The 27,725-nt window shown below is 37.5% G+C and overlaps 1 protein-coding gene across 2 annotated transcripts in view; it reads left to right on the top strand.

The window, feature by feature from the left end:
- ADAM7 (ADAM metallopeptidase domain 7) overlaps window positions 1-20,433 on the top strand; it is a 63,550-nt gene extending 43,117 nt beyond the window's left edge. The window contains exons 12-23 of one of the 2 annotated variants that reach the window (XM_017884474.1): window positions 941-1,115; window positions 2,571-2,660; window positions 3,698-3,893; window positions 4,288-4,390; window positions 4,830-5,016; window positions 10,981-11,061; window positions 11,894-11,972; window positions 12,486-12,591; window positions 13,167-13,266; window positions 17,776-17,841; window positions 19,135-19,190; window positions 20,204-20,433. In XM_017884474.1, coding sequence (XP_017739963.1) covers window positions 941-1,115; window positions 2,571-2,660; window positions 3,698-3,893; window positions 4,288-4,390; window positions 4,830-5,016; window positions 10,981-11,061; window positions 11,894-11,972; window positions 12,486-12,591; window positions 13,167-13,266; window positions 17,776-17,841; window positions 19,135-19,190; window position 20,204 — 1,240 coding nt within the window. In that variant the 3' untranslated portion in view covers window positions 20,205-20,433. The remainder of the gene's footprint in view (window positions 1-940; window positions 1,116-2,570; window positions 2,661-3,697; window positions 3,894-4,287; window positions 4,391-4,829; window positions 5,017-10,980; window positions 11,062-11,893; window positions 11,973-12,485; window positions 12,592-13,166; window positions 13,267-17,775; window positions 17,842-19,134; window positions 19,191-20,203) is intronic. The other variant, XM_017884482.1, reaches the window with a different exon arrangement.
- The last annotated feature ends 7,292 nt before the right edge of the window (window positions 20,434-27,725 follow it).

Genomic DNA, 27,725 nt, shown 5'->3' with positions numbered 1-27,725 from the left:
ACCACTCTACTAGAAAAGTCCCAAACACATATTAAATACTCCATAAATAGTTACAGAATAAAAGCATGTCCAGCATTCCCCACTGTACTGTAAATTGCCAGGCAGTCAGGTGCTAAGTCTCGCACATCTTTGAATCCCTTCAGAGCAGGTATACGTAAAGCATTGTATATAGTAAGAAAAGTTTCTTGGTGATCAATGCTTCCACACTTTGATTAAATGAAGTAAAGTGGCTAACACGGCCAAATGAGATGACTGGCATAGAATAAGAACTCAGTAATTAATATTTAGTTTACATTATTATTTACATAATTAGTAATATTTTACAGAGTTCTACCATCTCAGTCAAGTGTAATCAAGACTCTAAAGTCCTACTGTATTTAATTATTATGTCAATAATAATGTTAAGGAAGTCAAAAGAAAAGGAAGATGGAAGGCAGATAAATTTCAGGTTAAGAAATATATCACATTCCTATGGATATGTACACTATTAAACCAACCGCTTGTCTTAACAAATTTATAGAGAACCACTTTGTGCCAGGCACTGTGTTAACTAATGTTTATTTTTTAAAATCGCACATGATACAATTATTGCTTTGAGATGCTTGTAATCTAGTAGAGATGATAAACAAGTATATAGGTTATTTGAAGAGGACCAAACTAAAGAGGATTTGGAAGCAGTAAACACACACAATCAGTCTATAATGTGGACTTCAGGAAGGATTTGCTAGAGGATCTATAGCCAAGATATTTTCACTAAAATAGCATATGTTCACTGTGTTTTGAGAAGATATTTTCTATAATAAAGAACCCAATTACTTCCCTGATCTAACAGTAAACATTTACATTTGCTCTTTCTAAATGCTTTATAAAATGCTCATAGCTGTTGCACCACTATGCATTGATAGGATTAATCTTTATTTTTACTTCATTCTGTCTCTAGCATTCCTGCACTGAAATTCAGTAAATGCAGCCAAAACCAATACCACACGTACCTGAAGGATTATAAGCCAACATGCATGCTCAACATTCCATTTCCTTGCAATTTTGATGATTTCCAATTTTGTGGAAACAAGAAGTTGGATGAGGGTGAAGAGTGTGACTGTGGCCCTCCTCAGGTATTTACAAACGATGCTATCTTTAAATTGCAAAATTTATGATCAGGTAGAACCTAGGTAGGGATGTGGCCATTAATCAAACCAACCATGGTGTTCCTTGTAAAGCTTTTAAAATTTTTGCTTTCCATTTTATTTTATTTTTTAACAAATTATTGGTTCAGCCTCATTCCAAGACTTCTTATCGAGTCATGAAACATGTGTAATGACCTTGCTGGAGATCAGCAGCATCACCTTTTCTTGTTTATATACAATTGGTTCTGCTTGCGACAAGGGCCCATAAGTTATTGTCCTTAAGTCTGATGTCTCATGCAGAGTCTGCTCTACAAAATCTCTTACTCAATCAAGTTTTATTTATTAACTTATGAGGCTAGCCTGTATCACAGTTAGATAGTTCCTGTTATTGGAAAACTCTTAATAGAGCACAAACGTTCTAATGTTTCATGTATTTATCATAGTTGTGGTCTCTGGAGCATTTGGGGAAAGCCCTTGAGGCAAATTTTAAAGTAATTCTTAATATGCTTTTCCCCATCATAGAAGCTATTTCTTTCAAGAGCTTATCACATAGGTATGTGTTCTACACAACTGCCTCTCAAATTAATAAATGCAGATGAATCACCAGGGGACGTTGTTAAAATGTGGACTCAGATTCAATAAGTATGGAGTGGTTCTGAGATTCTGCACACCTACCTAGCTGCAAGGTTACAGTGATGTTGCTGGCCCAAGGACCACAATTTTAGTAATGACAGTCTAGATAATGCACAATACCAGGAGGTCTAGTGGGACAGCAGTTAGAGACTGCATAATCAGACTGGGGACAGTGACCTGTCCAAAGGTTATAAGAATGTCTTCAAATGTCTCAGGTTAAACATAAAGAGGCTCTTAATTTTGGAAACTGATCCTCCTGTCCATATGCATTCTTTGGAATGGTTCCATGGATTCATTCTAATACATGAGGTACCTTATCTGGCCACACTCCATTTTCTTGAGGTTTTAATTTTGTTTGAGAAAATAGGGCACAGGTTACCATTTTGATGCTATTTAATGATACATTAAAAAATAAAAGTCAGCCTGAAATTATGAACAGCTTGAGCAAAACATAAAATGAGATCTTCAGCAGTTGAATTGTCTCACATCATACTTCAGTACAGGAAGGCAGTAAGGCCCTTCAAGGAAATGGAGATCCTTAGGATAATTGAAGATTGTAAATGTTGGACTCTCTAATTCTGTCAGTGAGAATCCATTATCTGTAGTGTATCAAACAGCACAAGAGAAGGAGAAATAGTAGAAGTCCCAAACACCAGTTCTAAATAGTAATCTGTATGTATGTACCACAGCCAACAATCATGCATTAGCATTTAAGTGTAACAGATTACACAGAAGCACAACTAATTAACTCTTCAAACAGGAGTCAAAGCACATATCGACTTCTCATATTTCTTTTGTGGTTATTGCCAGGAGTGTACTAATCCTTGCTGTGATGCACACACATGTGTATTGAAGCCAGGATTTACTTGTGCAGAAGGAGAATGCTGTGAATCTTGTCAGGTAAGGTCGTGTCCCAGGAGAAGGTTTTTGTTTGTTTGTTTGTTTTGTTTTGTTTTGTTTCAGTTTAAGAATATGTAGGATCTAAGAGTTTTCTAACCACTGGACAACCCTGCACTACTGATTCCAGAATGAAGCTAGGCTTGCAAGTACCCAACAGAGATTCTTGTGAGATGCTCCAACATCTGAGCAGTGGGCTGTGCTATGGCCTGGGGAGTGGAGAAACATCAAGTAGCAGTTGGAGTTTTAGGAGGGAAGTCACATGACCAGTTCTATTCTTGCTCCTTTGTAAATAATCGCCAATCTGTTTAACCTCAGCTGGGAGGATGGTTGAAATCCCAAGGGTGAGCTAAAAGGAAAAGGGGTTATATCAGGATTGGAAAGTGGTAGTGGCTAGTAAGTGGAGAAACATTCCTGAGGAAGACAACCAGAAACCCCAGTGGCTCTGTCCGAGGGTTTATTGACACTTCTTTCACCCAACTTTATTGTGAACTCACAAAGAAAACAAACATATCTTATGCATCTTCAAATTCATCCAGACCCCAGCATAATTAAATTCATATTGAATGGCTGGATGAGAGAATATCTCTATGCACTTCCCTCCAGCAGTGAAAGCAAGGGTATTTTTCTCCACTTCATATGCAGGAATCTGATTTATTAGGACTGGAGATTTCCTCATTATAGGCAGGGGTTCCCAGTTTGAGGTGGGTAGGGATAGGCAGGGCATGTACTGGATCCCTTGGAACAAAGAAAAGACAAGATAAATGAGAATACCTGCCCATTTCTTCATTTGATGTACATCCCAACTCTCCCTAAGGCTATTCTAATACCAAATTTCAAAAACGTCATTTTGTCGTTCCTAAAATTACATGAGTGCCAACACATTTACAGATGAGAATGATTCTTGGTAGAATGCAGAAGGAAGCTATGATCCATCCTTAAAACGTTTTTTAGATAAATGGGTCAACTTTCTGTCTACTTACTAAACCTTACCTACCTAAATGTATCCAGGATTTAGTCTCTTTGTATTTCCTCAACAGATAAAAAAAGCAGGGTCCATATGCAGACCAGCAGAAGATGAATGTGATTTTCCTGAGATGTGCACTGGCCACTCGCCTGCATGTCCTAAGGACCAGTTCAGAGTCAATGGATTTCCTTGCAAGAACTCAGAAGGCTACTGCTTCATGGGGAAATGTCCCACTCGTGGGGATCAGTGCTCTGAACTATTTGATGATGGTGAGAGATAATCACAGTGAAGGATTCACATAGATGATGGCCTCTATTTCTCTGTTATTGCCCTGTAGGAATTGGGTCAAGATCAGAGATAATGTCATTTGTGGCATTATTCCAAGATAATGCTTAGCATTTCTCTGTATATTACTTGTCATATTCGTTGATCTTAAGTCTAATATTAACTATCTCAGTATATGAGTTATGTATATTTGTTACTGTTTTATATCTCCAGCCTAAAATATTCTCCTGAGGCAATAGGATAGTTTTTAAATAATGTATTCCATTCTACTTCACTATGACATGATTCTGAAAGTTTAATTACATTAGAAAAATAAGGTCTTTTATGATTCATGGTAGTCATGCTGTTGTTTTACTTTTATACCATTTTTTACCCCAGAGGCAATAGAGAGTCATGATATCTGCTACAAGATGAATACAAAAGGAAATAAATTTGGGTACTGCAAAAACAAGGAAAACAAATTTCTTCCCTGTGAGGAAAAGTAAGTGCCCCGTGGAAAAAAAGTAATTTGCCTTTTACAGCACTTTGTCAAAATCAGAATGGCTCCTGTCCCCAGAGCTGTTAACCTCTTTTTACTGAGATTGGGAGAAGAGGGAAATAAGGAAATCTTGGAGTCCTGATTAAAATTATGCTAATTCAAATTACTAATAAAAAAATTCCCCTGTAAACTTAAGCCAGTATTGATTTGTGAGGTTCACAGGGAAATCCAAAAGAAATACAATCATTTTACATTTTATACAGACTCATCTCAGTTCTCAGGGCCAAGACTTTGCTCAGTGGTATTCTCTGCCCATCCCAGCCTCCTTAACTTGGTGAGAAACCTGGATCTAGAAAAAGAGTGAATGGGAGGCTTCATTGCCAGCCTAGTCTCAAAAGTTGTATTTCTAGTTCCAAGTTTGAATGTTCTCCCTTTCCTTCAGAGATGTCAGATGTGGAAAGATCTACTGCACTGGAGGGGAGCTTTCCTATCTCCTTGGAGAAGACAAGACCTATCACCTTAAGGATCCCCAGCAGAATGCTACTGTCATATGCAAAACCATTTTTTTATACCGTGATTCTACAGACATTGGCCTGGTGGCGTCAGGAACAAAATGCAGAGATGGAATGGTAAGACAAAAGCCTTTTGTTTTATTAAAACGTCTTAGTTCAATCCTTTAAAAACATTATTGGATACTGTAATTGGTTCCAAAGAGGCCTAGATATGGAAAAGGAAAAAATATTGACAAGTATTTTTTAATGAGGAGCAGAGTGGCAATAACACTTAATAAATATCCATTTTGCCTAATTTTAGTCATGCTAAATGACACATAATTGTTACAAATGTGCTTAATTAGTAACTTACAATGGATATCTAATGAAATTATAGACATGGATTTTTCTAATTAATGTGACTATAAAATAGCCTCACATCTTTATTTTATTCATTCAATCATATTTACTAGCCATATACTATGGTGCCACTGACTGTACAATAAAGATAAGCATACATGAGAATTTCACACAGTAAAAATTAAATGATTACAGTTCAACAAATTCCTTTCTTAGTGGTGTGACCAATGTACATTGATGTCTAAAGGAAAAGTGGCTGACTTTGCTTAGAGAAGATGAAATGGCATCTTCAATGAGTAACAACATTTCAGCTTTGACTTGAACATTTTAACACACAGGAAACGGGAGAAGACATTTTAGCAAAAAATGCCTACACAATATGCAAAGGTACAAAGTGTATGGCATAATTCAGATAACCATCAATTTCAGAGTGGCTTGACCTTTGGGTTAAATGGCAAAAGATGCAATTGAAGAGAAGACAGAATGGGACCGAATTGGAAAGAGTTTTTTATGGCAAGATGACAATATTAGAATGTATACTCTAAAGAATAGCTGGCTCATAAAGAATATATGGAAAACACATGATATTTTACCCCTAAAATCAGCTATTTGAAATTGAGTAGTTTCTCTATGTGATATGTCTTCCTCTCTCTCTCTACACTATCACCAAAAATATTACAGTGATATTTGTATAGTGTGATAGAGAAATAAATTGGAAAACCAAAGTTCAGAATGTAAAAAAAAAAACTAGAACTAAATATTTAATAGAGACTTATGTTTTGAGTCTATATATTTAACTATACTACTTCCTGTTAAAATGATTAAATGAATATCAACATGCTAAGAAATCTATGTTTGTGAAGATTAAGGTACGTATGCTAACCACAAGCTAAAAAATTCAAAGGTATTCAGCAAGACAAAGTGTGAAGCCTCAGGTTGATGAAAATACCAAAAGATTTGCTATTCACCTCAGATATGAAAAACCAGCCTGAAATACAAAGTGTTTCCTTCTTTAAGAGTGGCAAGGACTGAAGAAAGGGGCTGATAGAAAGGCAGTTGTGAAGAAATCCACCTCCATCTCCTAAGTACACTGTGACCATGTACTCTGCATAGAGAGCTTATTCCTGCAAGAGAAGGCTTAGAGCAGAAGTACATCCATCACAGCGGTGCCAGTTCTTCAGCCAAATTCTAAGGAGGAAATTCATGCATAGTTAATGCTGGTCTATGTAGGTATCACAATGATGTGAGTGGAAAAAAAAAAATCTTCATTTTGGCATTGATATGCTATTTTTAGACTATGAGTTATGGGACCTCATTCGAATCTGTTGTTTTAGCAGAGCTTCTCTAAAGCCAAAGGACAAGAAAAGGAGTAGGCTAACGAGACAGAAAACATTTTGGTAATAATTGTCCCACTCCAACCAAACAGCAGTGAAAAATTCAGTGGTCTGACTCCTTCCACACCAGCAAGGATCCAGTGGGAAGCCTAGTCTTCCATTTTCTTCCAGCTCTAACAGATGCCCTGGCTCCAGATAGGGTTTCAGTGGAGGCTTATGGGGAGTCAGGACATTCACCACAGCTCAGTGGTGATGAATTCTTCCAGCCCCACAGTGTCATGAAAGTATGTGAGGAGGCTGGGTTTCCACCCCAGCTGGCACGAGTGAGGCGGTGATTCTGCTAAAACAACAGGTTTGAATAAGATCCCATAGGTCATAGTCCCCAAAGTATCCAGAATACAAGTGAGTCACTCTTCATACAAAGAACCAGGGAAATCTCAATTGAAATGACAAAAGACAATCTCTAGATGCAACAACAAGGTGGCACATATGTTGGAATTACCTGACAAGGAATTTAAAGCTGCCTTTATAAAAATGCTTCAGTGAACAAATATGCACACACTTGAAATAAATGGAAAAATAGAAGGTCTCAGCAAAATAACAAACTTCCAGCAAAGATGTATACAATATAAGTAAGAGCCAAATGGAAATTTTAGAACTGAAAAATTACAATATGGGAATAAAAAAATTCAGTGAATGAGTTCAACAGAAGAATGGAGGGAATCGAAGAAATCATTCTTTCAATGAATTTAAAGAAAAAATAAAAATTATTCAATCTCAATTGCCATTTCAAGTAAAGGTGAACATAAGGTAGAACTGGAGCAAAGATGACTCTTGTTATGTTTTAGCAAATAGACTGGTAGCATTTTGCCCCTGCTCTAGAGATTTGTGGAACTGTGAACTGAAGAGAGATGATTTAGGGTATCTGGTGGAAGAAATTTCTAAGCAGCAAAGCATTCAAGAGGTGACTTGGGTGCTGTTAAAGGCATTCAGTTTTATAAGGGAAGCAGAGCATAAAAGTTTGGAAAACTTGCAGCCTGACAATGTGATAGAAAAAAAAAAACATTTTCTGAGGAGAAATTGAAGCTGGCTGCAGAAATCTGCATAAGTAATGAGGAGCCAATGTTAATACCAAAGACAACAGGGAAAATGTCTCCAGAGCATGTCAGAGGTCTTCATGGCAGCCCCTTCTATCACAGACCCAGAGACCTAGGAGAAAACAGTTTCATGGGCCAGGCTCAGGGTCCCCGTGTTGTATGCTGTGCACAGTCTAGGGACTTGGTGACCTGCGTCCCAGCCACTCCAGCCGTGACTAAAAGGTGCCATGGTACAGCTTGGGCTGTTGCTTCAGAGGGTGGAAGCCCCAGGCCTTGGCAGCCTCCACGTGGTGTTGAGCCTGCAGGTGCACAGAAGTCAAGAATTGAGGTTTGGGAACCTTGGCCTAGATTTCAGAATGTGTGGAAATGCCTGGCTGCCCAGGCAAAAGTTTGCTGCAGGAGTGGGGCCCTTATGGAGAATCTCTGCTAGGGCAGTGTGGATGGGAAATGTAGGGTCAGATCCCCCACACACAGTCCTTGCTGGGGCACTGCCTAGTGGAGCTGTAAGAAAAGGGCCCGGCCCCTGTCCTCCAGACCCCAGAATCCTAGATCTACCCACAGTTTGCACTGTGCGCCTGGAAAAGCTGCAAACACTCAACTCCAGCCCATGGAAGCAGCCGGGAAGGAGGCTGTACCCTGTAAAACACAGGGGCAGAGCTGCTCAAGACTCTGGGAATCCACCTCTTGCATCAGTGTGACCTGGATGTGAGACATGGAATCAAAGGGGATCATTTTGGAGCTTTAAGATTTGACTGCCCTGCTGAATTCAGACTTGCATGGGGCCTATTAGCCCTTTTGTTTTGGCCAATTTCTTCCATTTGGAATGGCTGTATTTATCCAATGCCTGTACCCCCATTGTATCCAGGAAGTAAGTAACTTGCTTTTGATTTTACAGGCTTGTAGGTGGAAGGGACTTGCCTTGTATTGAACGAGACTTTGGACTGTGGACTTTTGAGTTAATGCTGAAATGAGTTAAGTCTCTGGGGGACTGTTGGGAAGGCATGATTGGTTTTAAAATGTGAGGACATGAGATTTGGGAGCAGCCAGGGATGGAATGATGTGGTTTGACTGTGTCTCCACCCAAATCTCATCTTGAATTCCCACACTTTGTGGGAGGGACCCACTGGCAGGTGAGAGCAGGTCTTTCCCATGCTGTTCTCCTGACAGTAAGTCTCATGAGATCCGATGGTTATTATAAGGTTGAGTTTTCCTGCACAAGTTCTCTCTTTGCCTGCTGCCATCCATGTAAGACGTGACTTACTCCTCCTCGCTTTTCACCAAGATTATGAGACTTCCCCAGCCACGTGGAACTGTAAGTTCAATTAAACATCTTTCTTTTGTAAATTTCCCAGTCTCGCGTATGTCTTTATCAGCAGCATGAAAACGAGCTAATACAATGTTAAAAAATTTCCTCCTTTATCAAGAAAAGTTTTGAATGAAATTTTAAAAGATATTAAATCTATATTAAAACGTGTAATTTGAGATCAAAGAGCATTGCCTTCAAAGTACAAAATGTGATTACTGGTTTATATGTAATGTGGGCAGTAAACCACTGAATGGATATTACTAAAAAAAATCAATAAGTTAGATGCTAAACTTCTTAACACAATAAGATAAAAGAATTTTAAAAATCAAAGAAAATAAATACAAGCAGGAAATAGATTGCTAAAAAATTCATCACAGATTTAATATGAAATCTAAATTTAAAAAAACAGAAGAGAGGTGAAAATATAATTAATGAAATAATCACAATGTGTCCCTGATCTGAAGAATGTATGAAAAAATTCACTTAGTACCAGGAAAAATTTACAGAAAGAGATGAGTGCTTTTACTTACCCTCATGCCTTGAATGTCAAAAATAAAGAATATATGCCATAAGTACAAAGGAGAAAAGGTCATTAACTTGTTACAGAAAGAAATATCAGGTTACCATAATACTTGTCTACAACAAGTATCCAGAAGACAATGGAGCAACATCTACAGAGCTTTGGGGAACATAATTGTTGAGACCCTAAAACTATATTTACAGCCAAGTTATTATTCAGACAGAAAAGCAATAGAATGACACTCTCACACGTATTATAACTAATAAAATATATAGTAATGTATAGACTCCACCTGTCTTTTGAAAAGACAAATAGTTCAAAATGTATTCCAGTCAACAGAGAAATAAATTTAAATTTAGAAGGTAAAATAAGGAGATAGGATATTAAAGAAATGATTGCAAGCAACAAAATCTATAAGACTTTTGAGTAAATTCTAGTTATTAATTATAATATATTACAGCGATGTAAAAAGTCTCAGGAATAATAAATAATTTTGACAATGTAGAATCTGGTTTACTCAATCAAAAACTTGAACTGAGAGAAAAAGAAAAGAAGTAAAATCATGATAAATTTCTTATCTTACAGAAGGAGGAATTAATGGTGATTTTTTCTTGAAAATGATAGAATTATTTAGATTCAAATATATTAATGTTAACCAAATTAACCTTTAGAAATTAGCATATATAGCTTTCAAATTAGAGAAAACAAGAGCTGAATAAAAGTGATAAATATAGTAAAAGGTAAGCTACAATGTCTAATGTTGGAAATCAAGTAATTAAAATGAAAGGAGTAAGAGTATATATATCACTTATTCCAATAAATATGGATGCATTAAGTTCTCCCTATAGAAAATGTAAATATAATATGGATATATTAAGTTCTCCCTATAGAAAATATAAATATAATCTTTGAATTGGAGGCAATAAATGTTTAATTATAAATAAAATTAAAAATAACAGTTAAAATTAAATAAATGAGTAAGGATGAACCAGGCAAAGACCAAAAATAACAAAACCAATAATATTTTAAGGAAAATTTAAAGCAAAAATATCAAACACAAATAAGATTAATTGATATTAATAAAATGCTCAACCATCAACTGTGGTATAATAAACATACATTGTTAAACAAAATCAAAAGAAAAACTTCATTGAAACGAAAGAAACTGTTGCAATTACAGTTGTAGAATCTTTGACAGATTAATGTTGAAATAATTACTCAGAACATAAACATTTTAATGAGTTTAAAATATTTGCTTGCATGTATAGTACACTCCTCAAACATTTATAGAGGATTTCTCTATCCATAGAAGACACTACATGGGGAATTTTACAATAGGAAAATTACATAACTTATAATTAAATCATGTAAATTGAAAATTTCATATGTAAATTACATGCAAAATCATGTGCTTCACATGCATTACATGAAATTACAATTTCACATTAAGTCATTTTAATTCATGCTTGATTACTTTATTTCTAGGTGTGCAACAATGGTGAATGTCTAAACATGGAAAAGGTCTATAACTCAACCAATTGCCCCTCTCAGTGCCATGAAAATCCTGTAAGATATGACTGCTTTTAAAATTAATGTCTTATCAGTCATGTATTTACTTTATTCCTCAGCCTGTATGTGCATGTATATGAATGTATATATGTATGTTTGCTGCTTTCTAAGTCAAATATATATTTGGGATTCATTTTTTCATGTGTTATCAACAAAATTGATCCAAGGAGCTAAACCACATATTATTATACACAGATATAGCCAGTGTTACAAGTAAAGCTTTCATTATGGTACTGGTTATCTAGAAATTCAGTGATTAATGTATGTATAAAGTTTAAATCCAATGTTTAAAGTTGAATCTATTACAATATGTCTTATAGTTAAATTACACCAATGTCAAGTTAAGCTTTTGAGAAAATTGGCAAACATTGTATATTTTTTCACTTAATAAACACTAATACCAGCAATTACTAACAGTTTGTGCCTAATATCACTCATATGCTGGGTTAATCAGTAACACTTATATAGTAATATACACACACACATATATCACACATACACACACATATATATAGTAGGTTACCATATTTATCATACATATCATATATTTATCTGGAAAGATAAATCATGCTCTCGTTCATTTGCCTTTGAATTTGTCAGTATCATTCTCTTATTCAAAGGCCATTTTCAAAGATAGTTGCTTCTTGTATTTTGTTTACTTATTTTTCTGCATCATTGATTTTGTTAGGTAGTTTAATTAACTAATAAAAAGTTTGTGCTTGTGCTTGTGTGCATGTATGTTTGATGTAGAGGTAGTACTAAAGTAAGTGAGTTGCAGAACACAACTTATATCAGTCATTTGAGAAAATATCGTTGACTGCTCTTCCAGATGGATGACCATGGACTCCACTGCCAGTGTGAGGAAGGACAGGCACCTGTAGCCTGGGAAGAAACCTTAAATGTTACCAGTGAGCATCCTAAAACAAAATCTTTCATATATCAAAAGCCTACCCAGCGAAAAAAGTTGTTTTTCTTATTTTTCAAGTCTGCTACTTATTTGTTGTGTTTTGATATGGATTTGTATGGTCTTCATATTATTTTGCATGAATACCCAAATTGATTTTACTGCAATTCCCTTTTAGAGCCAGTGTAGTCTCTTCTAGCTCAATTAGATTCTTAGGTCTTCCACAAACCCTCAACACACAAGGGCTTTTCTGTAGTTAATAACTGACAACCAAATCTCTTCCTGATGATTGTGGTTCCCTTAAATATAATGGAATACTGGGTGGAGTGTCAGTTGCAAATACAAGTGATAATTTATATAATGTTTGGGCTTTTTACTTTACATAAAAATAATTGAAAGGAGAATCAAAGTCCTATAGAAAGGCATAAGGAGCATTGTAACAGCTCCATTAAATGTTAATATTCCACTGTTTTACAACTGATACCCTGGCTGAAGTCCGTGTTTTTTCATGTTGCAGATGTTGTCATCTTGGTTGTTGTGCTTGTCCTGGTTATTGTCGGTATCGGAGTTCTCATACTATTAATTCGTTACCAAAAATGTATCAAGTTGAAGCAAGTTCAGAGGTACATACGCATTTTCTATGTGTTGAAGGGAATTGTTACTGAGAATATATAAGCTTTGTAGTTACAGAGGATATTCGATGGGGGGAAGTATAAGCTTCTTACTGAAGATGAGGTAAGAATAGTAGTAACTCAAGCTTTTATGTACTTGCTCCTATCCAGATGCTAATATCAATGATTCCCAAACTTCGTGCACGTTGAAATCACCAATGGATCTTTCAAAAAATACCGATGTGGGTTGAAGACATTGTGATTTGTCATTGGGTTTAACTTGAGCATCAGTATTTTAAAAATCTTGTAGATGATTTAATTTTAGCCATAAGTACATACCATAGTTTGTTTATCCCATAGTTTCTGATTCTTCCCACATCAAGAATCAGAAAGGTGACATCACTGAAGACTGTATAGTATTAAGTTGATAATTAGCCAATATAAAAAGCATTATTTCAATATATCTAACATTGTAACGAAATGGAAACTTTTGAAATATAAAAATTGCTAAAGCTTACTCATGAAGAAATAAATAACCTGAATAGCCCTGTATCTAATAAATTAGTGTTCAATTTCCTTCTTGACAGCCCACCTATAGAAACCCTGGGAGTGGAGAATAAAGGATACTTTGGTGATGAGCAGCAGATGAGGACTGAGCCAATCCTGCCAGAAATTCGTTTCCTAAATGTAAGAAACTTCCATTTGCAACAGTTAGTTAATTGATTTTTTTAAGTAGCTGTGTGTGTTTAAAATGGAACCCGTCCTAAGCTAAGTGACGTGGGAGGTGCAGAGGAGCAATTTAACATGGTTCCACATATACGTGAAGCTTTGAATCTACATGTAGGGAAAAAAAAGAGGACAGGATTCAAAACAAATATGGAACAATAACCAAGATACTATAGCAGAGCAGAATATGTTGGTTGAATAAAATATTAATTTGTGCACTATTGTAAAAATTTACAAGCATAAACCACAGTACGGGCCATAAAGCAAGTCTTAACAAACTTGAAAGAATTGAGCCGGGCACAGTGGCTCACACCTGTAATCCCAAAACTTTTGAAGGTCGAGATGGGCAGATCACCTGAATTTGAGACAAGCCTGGCTAACATGGTGAAACCCCGTATCTACTAAAAATATAAAGAAAAAAGAAACAAGAAAGAAAAGAATTGTAGCCACATAAAATATATTCTCAGAATTAAATTACAATAGAAATAAGTAATGGAAAGATACTGCTAATTAGAAAAATTCTCAGTTGAAAATTAGATAACAAATTCTAAGGAACTCAGATTTCAAAAGAATAATCAAAAGGGAAATTAGAAAGTATTTTAACATGGAGAAAATTAAATACCACGTACCAAAACATGTGGGTGTAGTAAAATCAGTAAAGGAAAATTTATACCGCCTATCTGCTTATGTTTGAAAAGAAGAAAAGTAAAAGATCAATGACCTCAGCTTTTACTTTAAGAAACTAGAAAAGTAAAGAAAATGAAGCCCAATATATACAGAGGAAAAGAAAAAGTAAGTATCTGATTGGTCACTAACGAAATAGAAAACAGAAAAATAACAGAGAAAATGTATTTTGAGAAGATTAATAAATTTTATAATCCTCCAGCCAGTCTAACTAGTTAGTACGTATTATTAACATCAAGAATCAGAAAGGCAACGTCAATGAAGATACTATAAATATTAAGTTGATAATTAGAAAATATTATGAAAAACCTTATTTTAATAGATTTGACAGTGCAATGAAATGGAAATTTTGAAAGATAAAATTACTAAAGCTTACTCATGAAGAAACAGATAACCTGAATAACCCTGTATCTAATAAGTTAAATTTGTAGTAAAAACCTTTCCACAAACAAAAAAAATTTGACCCTTGTGACTCTACTGGTGAATTCTATTTAAAAATTCATGAAGACATAACACCAATTCTACATAAACTTTTCCAGATAATTGGAAAGAAGGGGGAAATTTCCAATTTATTTTGTGAGGCCAATATTTCTCTGACAACTACTTATAAAAGTCGTTACAAGAAGGAAGCACTACTAACTAATACACTAACAAATATAGGTGCACGAATTATTATTAGATTTTAACCAATTGAATCTCATGATAAATGATAATGCATCATGATCATATATAAAGGATAATAAATCATTATCAAGTGTTACTGCAATAATGCAAAGAAACTTTAACATTCAAAAAAGCAATGAGGCTAATTTACTGTATTATCAGGGAAGGTGTAAAATCATATGATCATATCAATAGATTCAGATAAATTATTTGAAAAAATTCTATCTATTCCTGAGAAAATTCAGTAAACTAGAAATGTAAGCAATATATGAAGATCTAAGAAAAATGTTGAAAATCCCACAGAAGTCCCTGCAAATCACAGCTTGTTCAATAATTGTAGCAACAGCTATAATTTCCAATACATTTCACTCACTCAAAAAACTGTTAGAATGGTGATCATTAAAAAGTAAGGAAACAACAGATGCTGGAGAGGATGGAGAGAAATAGGAATGCTTTTACACTGTTGGTGGCTGTATAAATTAGTTCAACCATTGTGGAAGACAGTGTGGCAATTCCTCAAGGATCTAGAACTAGAAATACCATTTGACCCAGCAATCCCATTACTGGATATATACCCAAAGGATTATAAATCATTCTACTATGAAGATACATGCACATGTATGTTTATTGTGGCACTATTCACAATAGCAAAGACTTGGAACCACCACAAATGGCTGTCAATGATAGACTTGATAAAGAAAATGTGGCACATATATACCGTGGAATACTATGCAGCCATAAAAAAGGATGAGTTCATGTCCTTTGCAGGGACATGGATGAAGCTGGAAGCCATCATTCTCAGCAAACTATCACAAGAACAGAAAACCTAACACTGCACATTCTCACTCATAAGTGGGGGGTGAACAGTGAGAACACATGGACCCAGGGAGGGGGCCATCACAAACTGGGGCCTGTCGGGGGATGGGGGACAAGGGGAGGGATAGCATTAGGAGAAATACCTAATGTAGGTGATAGGTTGATGGGTACAGCAAACCACCATGCCACGTGTATACCTGTGTAATAAACCTGCATGTTCTGCAGGTGTACCCCAGAACTTCAAGTATAAAAATAACATAACATTAAATAAACAAACAAACAAACAAACAGAGTGGCCAGGCACAGTGGTTCACAGCTATAATTCTAGCACTTTGAGAGGCTAAGGCAAGAGGGTAATTTGAGGCAAGGAGTTCTAGACCAGGCTGGGTAATATGGCAAGCCTTTGTCTATATAAAAAAAGAAAAAAATAGCCAAGCATAATGGTGCACACCTGTAGTCCCTAGCTAGATGGGAGACTGAGGCACCGAAAACCTCTGGAGCCCAGGATTTCCAGACTGCAGTGAGCTATGATCATGCCACTGCATTCCAGCCTGGGCTACAGAGTGATACCCTGTCTCAAAAAAACCAATAACAACAATGATCAAGACAAAACCTGTAAGCAAAGATTAAGAAACTACAAAGGCATTAGCTTTAAAAAAAAAAAAATTAGCTAATGAAGAAAGCATCATTCTTGATAAGATTATCTCTTTAAAATGATGAAACTGCACATTAGTATTTAAGTCACGAAGAAGGGATCAAAAGGCCCCAGTTTTAAGGTTAATAATTAACTGACTGTTGGTAGATGCAAGTGCCAATAAAAATATAATGTTGCCAGTATTTTTAAATCAGGGTGTTTTTGGTTGGTGGGGTGGTCTGGTCTGGTTATACAGTTCCAGAGGTTTTGAATGCTTTGCCAAGGCTTTAGGCATGCCAAAAGCTTTGTGATTTTTACTGCACAATGTTGCAGAGCATGTCCCCACTCTATGCCCCAGAACACATATGTGACATTTTAGTGGAAATGCCTCTGCTGAATTTCACTGGAGTATGGAGATAGTGAATGTTTCTCTCGTTATATGTGTTTGTTAGTTATCATTTTATCCATTTTACTCTTTATTATGCCAGCTGTGACTCCAAGAAGGTAAAACTGAGTCTTAATTGTCCATTAGAATGAACAAAAAAAAAGTGTATGATTTTTTTTTAAGTTTACATTGAGATTTTCAGGAATGAAACCACATGATGCTAATATAATTCTCATTCATTTGTCTTGAGGTTTAAATGAGAAGTTGTATGTAAATATACCTAGCACAGTGATGGGTATATACTTGGCACTTAATATGTGTTATTTTAATCTACTATGCCTCATGTGCTGTTAAAGTTACTTCCCTAATTACATTTCCCTTAAATTAATACGTTAAAATAGGTGAACTTCCAGAGAGAGGAGTCAGGAAAGGTAGGCTGAGTACTGGTCAGTAATGAATAACCATAGAGCCTAGGACATATTTGTTACGATTCTTGATTCTAAGCTTCCTTTAAGGGCTTTTGGTTTTTTGGTTAAATGAGGGGCACCCAGAAGAGAAGAAGAATAAATATCTGCTGAATATGTGAATAAATTCAATTTACTGCTGATAGCATATACACCATGATATTAACACAGATAGCAGAGCTGGATCCTCAAACATCACATTTAGGGTTTTTATATTTTTTGGCATGAAATATTATAAACAATAATGATTTAACTGATGCTTATTTGACACAGTTACCCACTAAAGACCAGTCCTCAGCAAAACTGGGGTTTGGGAGAAGTCTATCTTTGACGTCTTTTACCTGTTATGTTAATGATGCTTGTTTTTTGTTTGTTGTTACTCTCCCTGCTCTGGCATCCAGGGCCTCTCCCAGATCCTGCTTCCACTGAACCATGCTTTCTAGTTGTATTAATATCTACTGGGGAGTTAACAGAACACACTTTAAAGAGGGAAACTTCATTTAGGAATTTTTAAATTTTGATAGGAAATTGCGGAGTTTCTCAAAGACATTCAAGGCCCAAAAGAATGTGGCTGGTTGGGGAATTTCAGGCATATAGTCAATTAGCGATAGTAAGATTTGGTGGCTAACAGACCTGCCTCATCATATTCATATCACAACGTATAAATCCCCACTCTTCTTATATGTAAATTTGTCTTATAGAGAGGTCCTGAAATAGACTCATGTGTTGTAGGATAACAACCTAGGCAAGAATCTGAGGTCTGGGCCTTTTAGTATTTGTATACTTACTAGGAATTGCAGATTAATAGTATCTCTTTTCACTAGCAGAGAACTCCAGAATCCTTGGAAAGCCTGTCCACCAGTTTTTCAAGTCCCCACTACATCACACTGGTATGTCCCCCTCCCCTTCCTCTTGGCAGCGGCCTGTGTCCTTTCCAATACTAATTTTCATGAAACCTAATCATTTGTTGGTTCCTTGAAAAGGACCAATAATATAACATGGATAGCTCTCTGATTGGAGGTAGAAATGGGACACCCTGACACTCTGGCATAGAGACCTACTTCTTAACAGGGTGGGGGTTAGGGTGAGGAGGGGGAAGTGAGTCAGGTAAGTCCCGGGGCAGACTCAGTTTTTGTTTAAAATGTTGGCATTTTGTTTATCTTGATACATTCATTTTCTTGCAAGTTAATTTTGATATTTTAAACAAACACTTTAGCACACAATTTATCTTAATTACTGAATTAGTTTTCTCCCCTTAAATTCTGCCACTGAGACCAATGCCTCACTCACCTCACTCTAGTCCTGGCCCCTGTTCTGAAAGGTAAAACACAGCAATGGTTTTCAGTGAGTCAGAGGCTCTCCCCTGGAACCCTTAGTTAGCCGAGGCAGTATAATCCCTGCATCTTTATTTATAAGGGAGAAACAAAATACTAGCACATATTAGCATACACATGCATTAGAGACTGAGTCAAAACACACACACACACACACTCATAAAATAGAACCACTACAGGATTTCTAGGGATTGCCCAAATGACTAGAATCTCTATCTCTACATCCTCAAGGTTATTCAGTAGAGCACTTCTTACTCAGAACTGGGTGCTGAATGCACACAGATTTTCAACTCTGTATTTTTAAAAGCAGCCATTCTCGTTAAGCTTTCTTTATGGACGACTACAATGCTGTGATTAGTTGATTAGTTTATAATCTGTGGTTGCACACGATCCTCGATCACACGAAAGGATTACAGAAAGTGGCAGACAGCCGGGGGAGTTGTATGAATGAATTCTTCCTTGAACCCATGCAGTCCATGTTTAAAATCAATTTTACTGAGATTCCAATAGAGATGTTATCGGAATGAAAGTGCTAATACTTAAAAAGTGTTTGCAAATCTCTTACCTAATGTATTCTAGGGAAGATTCACACGTTTTACAATCAATAATGGTTTCTGATACAGCTTTGCTTAACCAGCACTATCTACTCTCCTTTCCCCCAGTCCCATAGGAATTTACAAACTGTCTTAAGCAATTTACAAACAGTCTTGGATTTTTCAAGGAGCAAGCAGAGGTGGTCTGCGTGTGTACGTGCTCATGTGTATGTGTGCACATGCATGTCCGTGTGTGGATGTGCATGCGTGTAACATCTGGTGCAGCTCCTAATACAACATAATTTATTTATTATAGAAACCTGCAAGGGAAGATTCAAGAGGAATTGCAGATCCCAATCAAAGTGCCAAGTGGTAGGTTACCCTGACAGATAGTACCTCCCGTTTTTATTTTTCAAATGCTGGCATAGTTATGTGTTCTTTACCTACTCATTGATTCACTGGGGACATCCTCTGTACTTATCAACAGATTAAGAAGGTTAGAATTTTTTTTTTGCTGATATGCTTAAATTTCTAATATATAATTCTGCTAAGGATGTTTTAATCCAAAACTTTCAAACCAGACCAACGGAGCAATCTAGAATTCAACAGTGCCAGAGTCTCAATACAGGTTAGGAATAATGAAGGCAGCACTATTCTTTCAGACTTTTGTTGGTCAGAGTATACATACCCACAGATTTTCTTCAAGTATGTTAAAGGGCTTTAGTAATGTTGGAAATCACAGAAAAGAAACAGTTTCCTTCATGACTGCTTTTCTAAATTTTTTATTTATCGAATCAATAAATGGGAGGGCTGACTTCACATTCGACTTAGTGTGTCTATATTAGAAAATTTATTCAAAAATTGTGATTTATGTCAAAGGGAAAGAAAATGAGCATGGCTTGAGCACATTTTGAGTTTGTTTTCATTTCTTCCTCCTTCATTTTTTGCTGAGTTTTTACAGTGCAGTAGGCACTGGATTAGTGTGAAGGTTCTTCCACAGAGCATTCTTATGAGGAATCTTGCTTAATACAGACCTACCGCCCCCCTCCACTGAAAAGCAGGGTATTTTCTAATGATCCTTTCACTCCACAATGACAAACCTGTCCCACAGACAGTAGAGAGTGAAGACACTCCTTAGTGCCAGCAAACTGTTTGGCATCCCATAATGGAAAACAAAATTATCTTCTTTCTTTCATAATAGGCCTATTTATTTTATAACTGCTTAATTAGCAATGGCTAGGGAGATCTATAAAAGCATGAATAAATGTAGGACTACGGAATCCGGAAAGGTTATTCTAATTAGTAGATATAAATGAGTAGTGGAAATACATGGTTCACATATTTCATAGTAAACAACTTATCTTTAACCATCTGTTTCTATTTAGAGCTTGAAGTTGGATATCCAAAATGGCTGTGCAAGCCTGGGCTTGGGATTCTGGATGCAAGATCTTTACAACCTTACCTAGATATCTGCTACTCAAATTTTTGGTAGTTTTTCAAATGTCCTCTATCCTGACAGAAAATGTTTAAGAGAAGCACCTTCTTCCTGTTAATATTTACCTGTAGAATTCACACCCTCTATCATAAACATATGCCGCAGAAAAAAATTTCTCGTGGTCTTTCAAATGCTCTTTACTGCAATATAAAAATTTGTACCCTTGCCGTAGTATTTTCCTACAAAATGTTACTCTAGTTTCTTTTAAGAGTCCAAACTTTGAGGATGATAACTTACAGTTGAGGAAGAAAACATTGCATATATAAAGTTACTTCTTTGGAAATGTAAAAGTACTTTTTAAAACTTGAAATCATCAGCACTAACTCTGGTTTAAATGAAATTCCTGCAGAAATGCCAAAGAAGGCAGGGCAGAGTGGCATGGAGTCTACTAGGTAATTAAAAGTGAAAGAGGCAGAAGAATAGTGGACAGAACTGCAGGATAGTCCTTAAAATAATGGTGGTAGGAAAGGAAAACACATAATGCTCCTGGCAATTCTAAATTCCTAGGTTTACCTCTCTAGAATTCCTTAAGAAGCTGACAGAGAAATCAGAAGGTTACAAGAATTTCAGAAAAGGTACTCCAAGTGAGGACATACTCAAAACTCCTACGAAGGGTTTCTAAGGTCTTTATCATGTGCTACTTGACAACGTGCCATTTCTGTGCTGTCTCCACCCCCTCCCTGTCCCTTTGTTATGGGATGGGGGGTTACCCTGGGAATGATTTCAGCTGCTGCTTACACAGATGCCTCTCAAGGTGTTCTTTTGTGTCCTCTATTTTCTTCTTGTGAACTGTTAAAGCTACACGCAATATTTTTTTTTTCCATTTACTGAAATAAAGTTTTCAAGTGCTAAATAAAAATGTTCTGACTCGATGAAATAAATAAAGGCTACAACGGAAGGAAGAAAGACTGTTGTCCTTGTTGACATTTTTGTTGCTCTGCTGACTTGTCTTTCTCCTGGAGCGGAGCCTGCCTTTAGCACAGCACAGCAGTGACTCAGCACTGGATACCACAGGAGCTTTCCTTCGGCGCCTGTTGTTCTAATCAAAGCTGCCACTTTAAGAACGGGTGTCGACAAATGTGTGCTTAAAGCCAAGGAAACTAATTTAAACGTTTTATGTAAATTTGAGGGGAAAAAAACCCCAGAAACTCCACATCTGATATATGCTTTCCTCATTAAAGCAAACAATAAGCCTCTGATGTCCAAAATTACGGAACAGCCACATCTTCCTATTCTCCTGAACGCTGCATATGTGGATGAACAAAGCACATTTTGATGATATCATATTTCCTTTATAAAAGGATCACCTTTCTGATTCATTATTTTTGTATTGTCTCCATATCTCTTTCAGACAAAATCCTCCCTCCATTACTTCTGTCTTGGGCTCCATATTTAACTAACTGCTACTTTCTGGTGATTTTGTTTTCAAAGTTCTTCTCTCTCCAATAATAAACATCTCTTGTACCCGCCCATTCTCCCAACTCGTTGCTTCCTGTTCAGATCTCTTTAGATTTCTAATTTGCTTCCCTTTCCTTTCAACAACCTCAGAAGCCTCTGACAGTTAAGCCCCTTTTCAATTTTAGGTCACATTCTCCAAGTTTTGTCCATATGTAGACCCCAAGCCTTAGGACTTTCTATTCCTTTTAAATGCTGTTAGGAAGCCTCTCCTTCCAATGTCTACAGAGCAGAATCAAACATCACAGCTCCTCGTTACTTCTTGACCCCTTGTCAGCCCAGTTCTGCCATGGCCATAAAGCCAGTTACTGGCCCTGATTTCCCGGGAATGGACATCGGGAGTCCCCACCCCATACATGGACATAGCTGGCACTTGCCCAAACTCAACTTGAGTTTGTTGTATTTGAAGATGATGTGTTTTAGGGTATAGGGTTGTCCTTGCAGTTGGGTCATGTCCCCTCTGCTCTGAACAGACACAGATTTATCTGGAAGCAAATTATCTTGCCCTTTAGAGCCCATAATACATACTGTCCTTTTCAACACCATTTTTCTAATTGTATATTTAAATTTTTAATGGTCTTCCATGGACTGGATTTGGGTTGGGAAGGAGAAATCCAAATGATTTATAAGCAAAAATACTAAAACTTATGGAAAACAAATAGGACAAAGATGTGACTTGGCTATCCTGGGACTGGAGGTGCAGCTGAGGTGAGGAGTGGACTAGCCATGGATGGAATTAGGGTTGCAGCTGGGGGGCCATTCTGAGAATGAGAGAAGCATGGAAAGGTTGTCAAGCTCTCCACTCACCCATGTGACATGCACGGGAGTGGGTACCCGAGAAAGCACCGCGGAGAGTAAAATCCAAGAGAGGACTGAAAGCTGATGGGCTTCGATTACACTCCCAACCCACACACAGATCAGTGGCCTGAGGGCTGAAGTTTTACAGGTCCCTGGGGTTTAAGCAAAACCTCTGTCCAAATTACTGACCACTATAACATGCCGACACTAGGGCAACCCAAAGGAAAACAAGATAAAATATAAACATGAGAATTAAAACCTGAGCAGAGATGTCCGTGGCTATACACTTCAAGCAGAGATGTCCGTGGCTGTACACTTCAGGAAGGGAGTTAAGGGAGAGGATGCGGGAAATCGGTTGTGCAGTTTAAGTCCAGTTCAGCCACTTTTTAAAACACTCAAAACAATAGATCGTAATCCATACTTGCTATATGATATTATCAAAATGCTGCTGTACCAAGGAATCTTCATGCGCATATTTACATCAGTTCTGCCAGAAATACACCAATGACGACACAAAACAAAAACTTCACCGACGGATGACCTGTCATCAGCACGCCCAATACACCAGCAATCATTCCCAAATATCAAACATCTCCCCATAGCTATTCTGCCTTTTTCTCAAAGCATCTGTCCTGCCGGATGATTCTAGAATTCAGAAACTCACATCGCATGTGCTAAAATTAGGAAGTCATATTCCAAGAAAGATATTAACTTCCTTATGAGTGGGCAATTGTCTGTGTACCTGACAATCCATCAGTGACATTCATGGAAGAGCCACTAGGTGGCCACATAGCTAACGAAATTCTTGTTAGCTGGAAAACTGCTGCAGGCTGCTGCTGTCCCTTTTCCAGAGAGCACTAGGCCCTCAAAATCAGGACTTTTAGTAAATATCTTAAGGAATTTGATCAATTCCATTCTTGATGATTACAGATGGAAATCTGGGTGAATTGTTTCAAACACCGCTTTCGTCTCTGGCAGAGCTGTGGATGGAAACAGACAAACAGGGACCATATCCCTAAACAAAAGGGGAATTGGGCTCCCAGCTAGAAAACTTGGAATGGAGATTTTAGACTGAATGGATAAATCTTCTTTACTCTCAGTCGTGAAGTCCAATCTTCTTGACATTGGCATTTGGATAGACCCAAAGAAAACTCAGGCTCCTGAAAACTACTGCGAGTGGGTGTCTAGTTTTTGTTGTTGTTGTTTAATTATATATTATCCGTTCATTTTGTTTGAAGGCCATTACATTAACTTGGCTGACTGCTGCCATGGAAACCTGAAGCACTCCCACCTCCTGGGGGATGTATAATGGATGGTGAATGTCAGAAGCCTGCATCCTGTGTTACTTATTTGACATTGTGGTGCACTGTTGATGACAATTGATGTCCTCTACTAATCATCACCATTGAGTGAGAAATATTGATTAGATTCCTAGGCTTTTTGAGAAGCTTCCTGATCATTTTCTAACTGAAGGTCAGGCTTTTAGGAAACTCAAGAGCTGATGTATAGGGAAGTGAGGGTCTTTTGGGTTGGACAGAATCCATTAACATCTGTTTCCAGGAAAAGTTATAATTGTGAGACATATGTAATGGGTATTGATTGCTAAGGAAAGAAGATACATATAACTTTAAACCTTAGAAGTCTCCAAGGACAGAAAAATGGAAAAGGGGGGTCTTTGGGATTGCAGGAATGCTGTCGGGGAGGAAATTATATCAGAGCTGTCTTAGAGGATCTTAGATAAATAAATTCAAAAGCCAAAGTCTCTTGCTCAAGGATACCAGAGGTATACTACTACAGCAGCTAAAACAAACATAGCATTTTGTGAGTGGACACTATTTGTCAGACATTATTCTAAGCACTTCATATGTATTATTTCATTTAACTTAAAACAATGAGTTAAATACTATTACTATTTTCATTTTACAGCTTAGAAAATTGATATCAAAAAATCAAATAATTTGCCAAAAGAGATAGCCGATTAAGTAGCATGTTCACAATTCTAAGCCAGTAAGTCTACCTCCAAAGAGTATGCTTTTAATCATTATTATGCTGCTGATACAAATACAACATAGACAGGAAAAATGCACAGCCCTCATCCCCAAAATTCAGAACTGTGTAAATATCTCACTCCCATTCTCTTCTTCCATCTACGGTCCACCATACTTCCCAACCACAGTAACAATGGTGCGTGAGTTAACGTATCAGGTAGGAAGAGCAAAGCTAGGCAGCTGTCACCTCCCAGTTCAGCCAGAGCATAGCTGAGATGCTGTTGTCCAAGAAAGAACTGTATTTGGGGATGGACCAAAACTTAAACACCCTTTGCAGCTCTCACTGGTCACTTCCTAGCAGGGACTTTGTGATCCTTGAATCTTTCCCTTGTGTTATAGTGACCTCAATTTCTGGATGATCCTTTCTTAATAGAATAGACCTCTACCTGGGTAGTGCTTTAATTCAGCTTAGTGTGTTTGGGCAAGCTGTCTGTTGCTGTCTCTGCCATCACTGTGCATAATAGGGAAGACAGTGGGCCAGGGGATGGCAGAGACCAATCAAGAGATAGAGCCCTCTGGTAAAGCTTCCTTCCTTGCTTTAATTAAATGAAGAATGCACCAGATGAGGGTCACTTGGAACACATAGGGAAAGGTAGAGCACCTACAAAGCATCTTCCAGACCCCAGGCACCTGCAAGATGCTATTACATGTCCATGAAATGCACAAGGTCCATGGAAAGGATTCTTTTACAAATGAGGAGGCTGGGGATAAGAGGTCCTCAAACACACAGCCAAGAAATGGCAAAACAGGAATCACAGGCCTTAGACCACCAAAAACGGTAAGTCACTCCAGTTTTAAGAGTGACAACAGCATCACAATTGGCCACTGGATGACCTCAGAGGTCAATCCTGCTAAAAGCAGCTTAGGATTGAGACCATCCTGGCCAACATAGTGAAATCCCATCTCTACTAAAACACAAAAAATTAGCCGGGTGTGGTGGCATGCACCTGTAGTCCCAGCTACTCGGGAGACTGAGGCAGGGGAATCCCTTGAACCCAGGAGGCAGAGGTTGCAGTGAGCCGAGACTGCACCACTGCACTCCAGCCTGGTGACAGAGCCAGACTCTGTCTCAAAAAAAAAAAAAAAAAAAAAAAAGAAAAGAAAAGAAAAGAAAAAAGTAGCTTTGATGTTGAAAGTGGCTCGTAGCAGAGATCAGTTAGTGGACCCTCCCCAATCCTAGCCAAAAGGAGCACAGTATCCATTTCATTTTCACATCTTCAGGTTCTTCAAAGTCATGCCTAAAGTGAGGAAAGAATGAAAAGATCTACTGTCATTCTAACAGGATTCAAAGAGAGGAACCACTGGATGGAAAAATGTGAATTATTTTAGACAAAGCCTGTAGCATTTAAAATACTCCTCCCATAATTAATCTATTCATTTCTCTCACATTATCAGTATAAGTGCCTTGACATCAAAGTGTATTTCAATAAGCCACAGATGGGAAAATAATAGTTGGAGTGACCTCCTGAGCTTCTAGGTTGTTCTACCCTCTCCCTTAAAGACCTGGTTCAGGGGCGTGCCTCCTCAGGTTCACCAGTGAAAGCAGCTGGAGAGTAATCTGATCTTCTCTGAAATGTCCCTCATGCTGTCTCTGAAGAAGGACATTTCCCAAGTTTAAGCTATCATTGCCTACTGTAGTCTTTTGTCTGGCTGAAGGAAGGAAGAAATAATCTCCTAAGTAGCACATTGTGCAAATCTGATGCCTCAATCTTGAGGCACTGGCAAGCAATTCAGAAGAGAAATAAATCAATTCATTCCATCTCGTTAATGCTGTCATGTCTAACAGGTTTCTGTGCTGAAAATATCACCAGCTGGACACTGTGACACTTAATATTGCACCTTCAGAAATGAATTATCAGGCACAAGCACAGTCTGATGTCATTCTCCTGCCCTGCTTCACTTGAATCTTCAAGAGAAAGAACACTCAGGCTCAGAAGGAACAATATTAAAATGGCAGAACCACATGACATCACCTCCCGCATCACAAAACAGGCAAAGTTATTACCCTCTTCACTAGGATCCCTCTTAGACTCCGCTAAATAGAAACAATAACAACAAAAAAGCAGAGGCAGTGATCAAGCAGGCTTACAGATTTCAGAGGAAAAAAACTTACAAAAATAAACCACAAATATGAACTGATACCATGTAGGTTCTGTTTACTTATCTATTAATTTCTTTGTTCAACATGTACCATCGCATACTGGCTGTGTTAGAGGTATTATTCTAGGGACATGAAGATATGCAGGTGTACACAGCCCTGCCCTAAGAAAACCAAGCTTCGTGAGCAAGCAAAACAGGCTTCTAAATGGGTGGTCATAAATTATGTGATGTCTGTATGAAAACATCTTATGTATTCTCTGAATATATATGCCTACTATGTACCCACAAAAATTAAAAGATTAAAAATAAAATGCATTGCCACATGTACATGAAAATGAAATTCTGGAAAAAGTTAGAAAAACAAATTAATGTGATACATGGCACCAAAGAGGAAGGCAGTAAGTGAAAATGCCCAGGGGAACGAAAAGAAGCCTTTTAATGCCTGCTGGAATAGAGAAGGCTTCAGAGAGGTAACTTTTAATCAAGGTCTTAACAAAAGTACAAAGGTTTGCCAAGCAGAGAATTAGCATTCCAGGGAGAAGCAGTGAGTCTAAGCATTCCTGAGTTTGGTGGGTCTGATCACAGAAAGTAGGTTAGTGTAGTTGTATCATAAGGTATATAGGAAAGCATGGTATGAGAGTACATTAAAGATAGGCTACACTGGATATTCTATGATGTGGTTATCTGTTGTTGTTTGAGACAAGGTCTTGCTACATTGCCCAGGCTGAAGAGCAGGAGCACAATCTCAGCTCACTGCAAACTCTGCCTCCTGGGTTCAAGTAATTCTCTTGCCTCAGTCTCCCGAGTAGCTGGGACGACAGACGTGTGCCACCACACCCAGCTCATTTTTTAATTTTTTGTAGAGACAGAGTTTTGCCATGTTGGCCAGACTAGTCTCGAACTCCTGGCCTCACTGCAACCTCTGCCTCCCCGGTTCAAGCAATTCTCCCGCCTCAGCCTCCTAAGTAGCTGGGATTACAGGTGCCACCACACCAGGCTAATTTTTGTATT

The sequence above is a fragment of the Rhinopithecus bieti genome, unplaced genomic scaffold (assembly GCF_001698545.2).
Source record: "Rhinopithecus bieti isolate Rb0 unplaced genomic scaffold, ASM169854v2 scaffold_315, whole genome shotgun sequence".
NCBI classification, from domain to species: domain Eukaryota; kingdom Metazoa; phylum Chordata; class Mammalia; order Primates; family Cercopithecidae; genus Rhinopithecus; species Rhinopithecus bieti.
The sequence above is the reverse complement of the archived record's forward strand: the minus strand, read 5'-3'. Positions and strand labels throughout refer to the sequence as shown.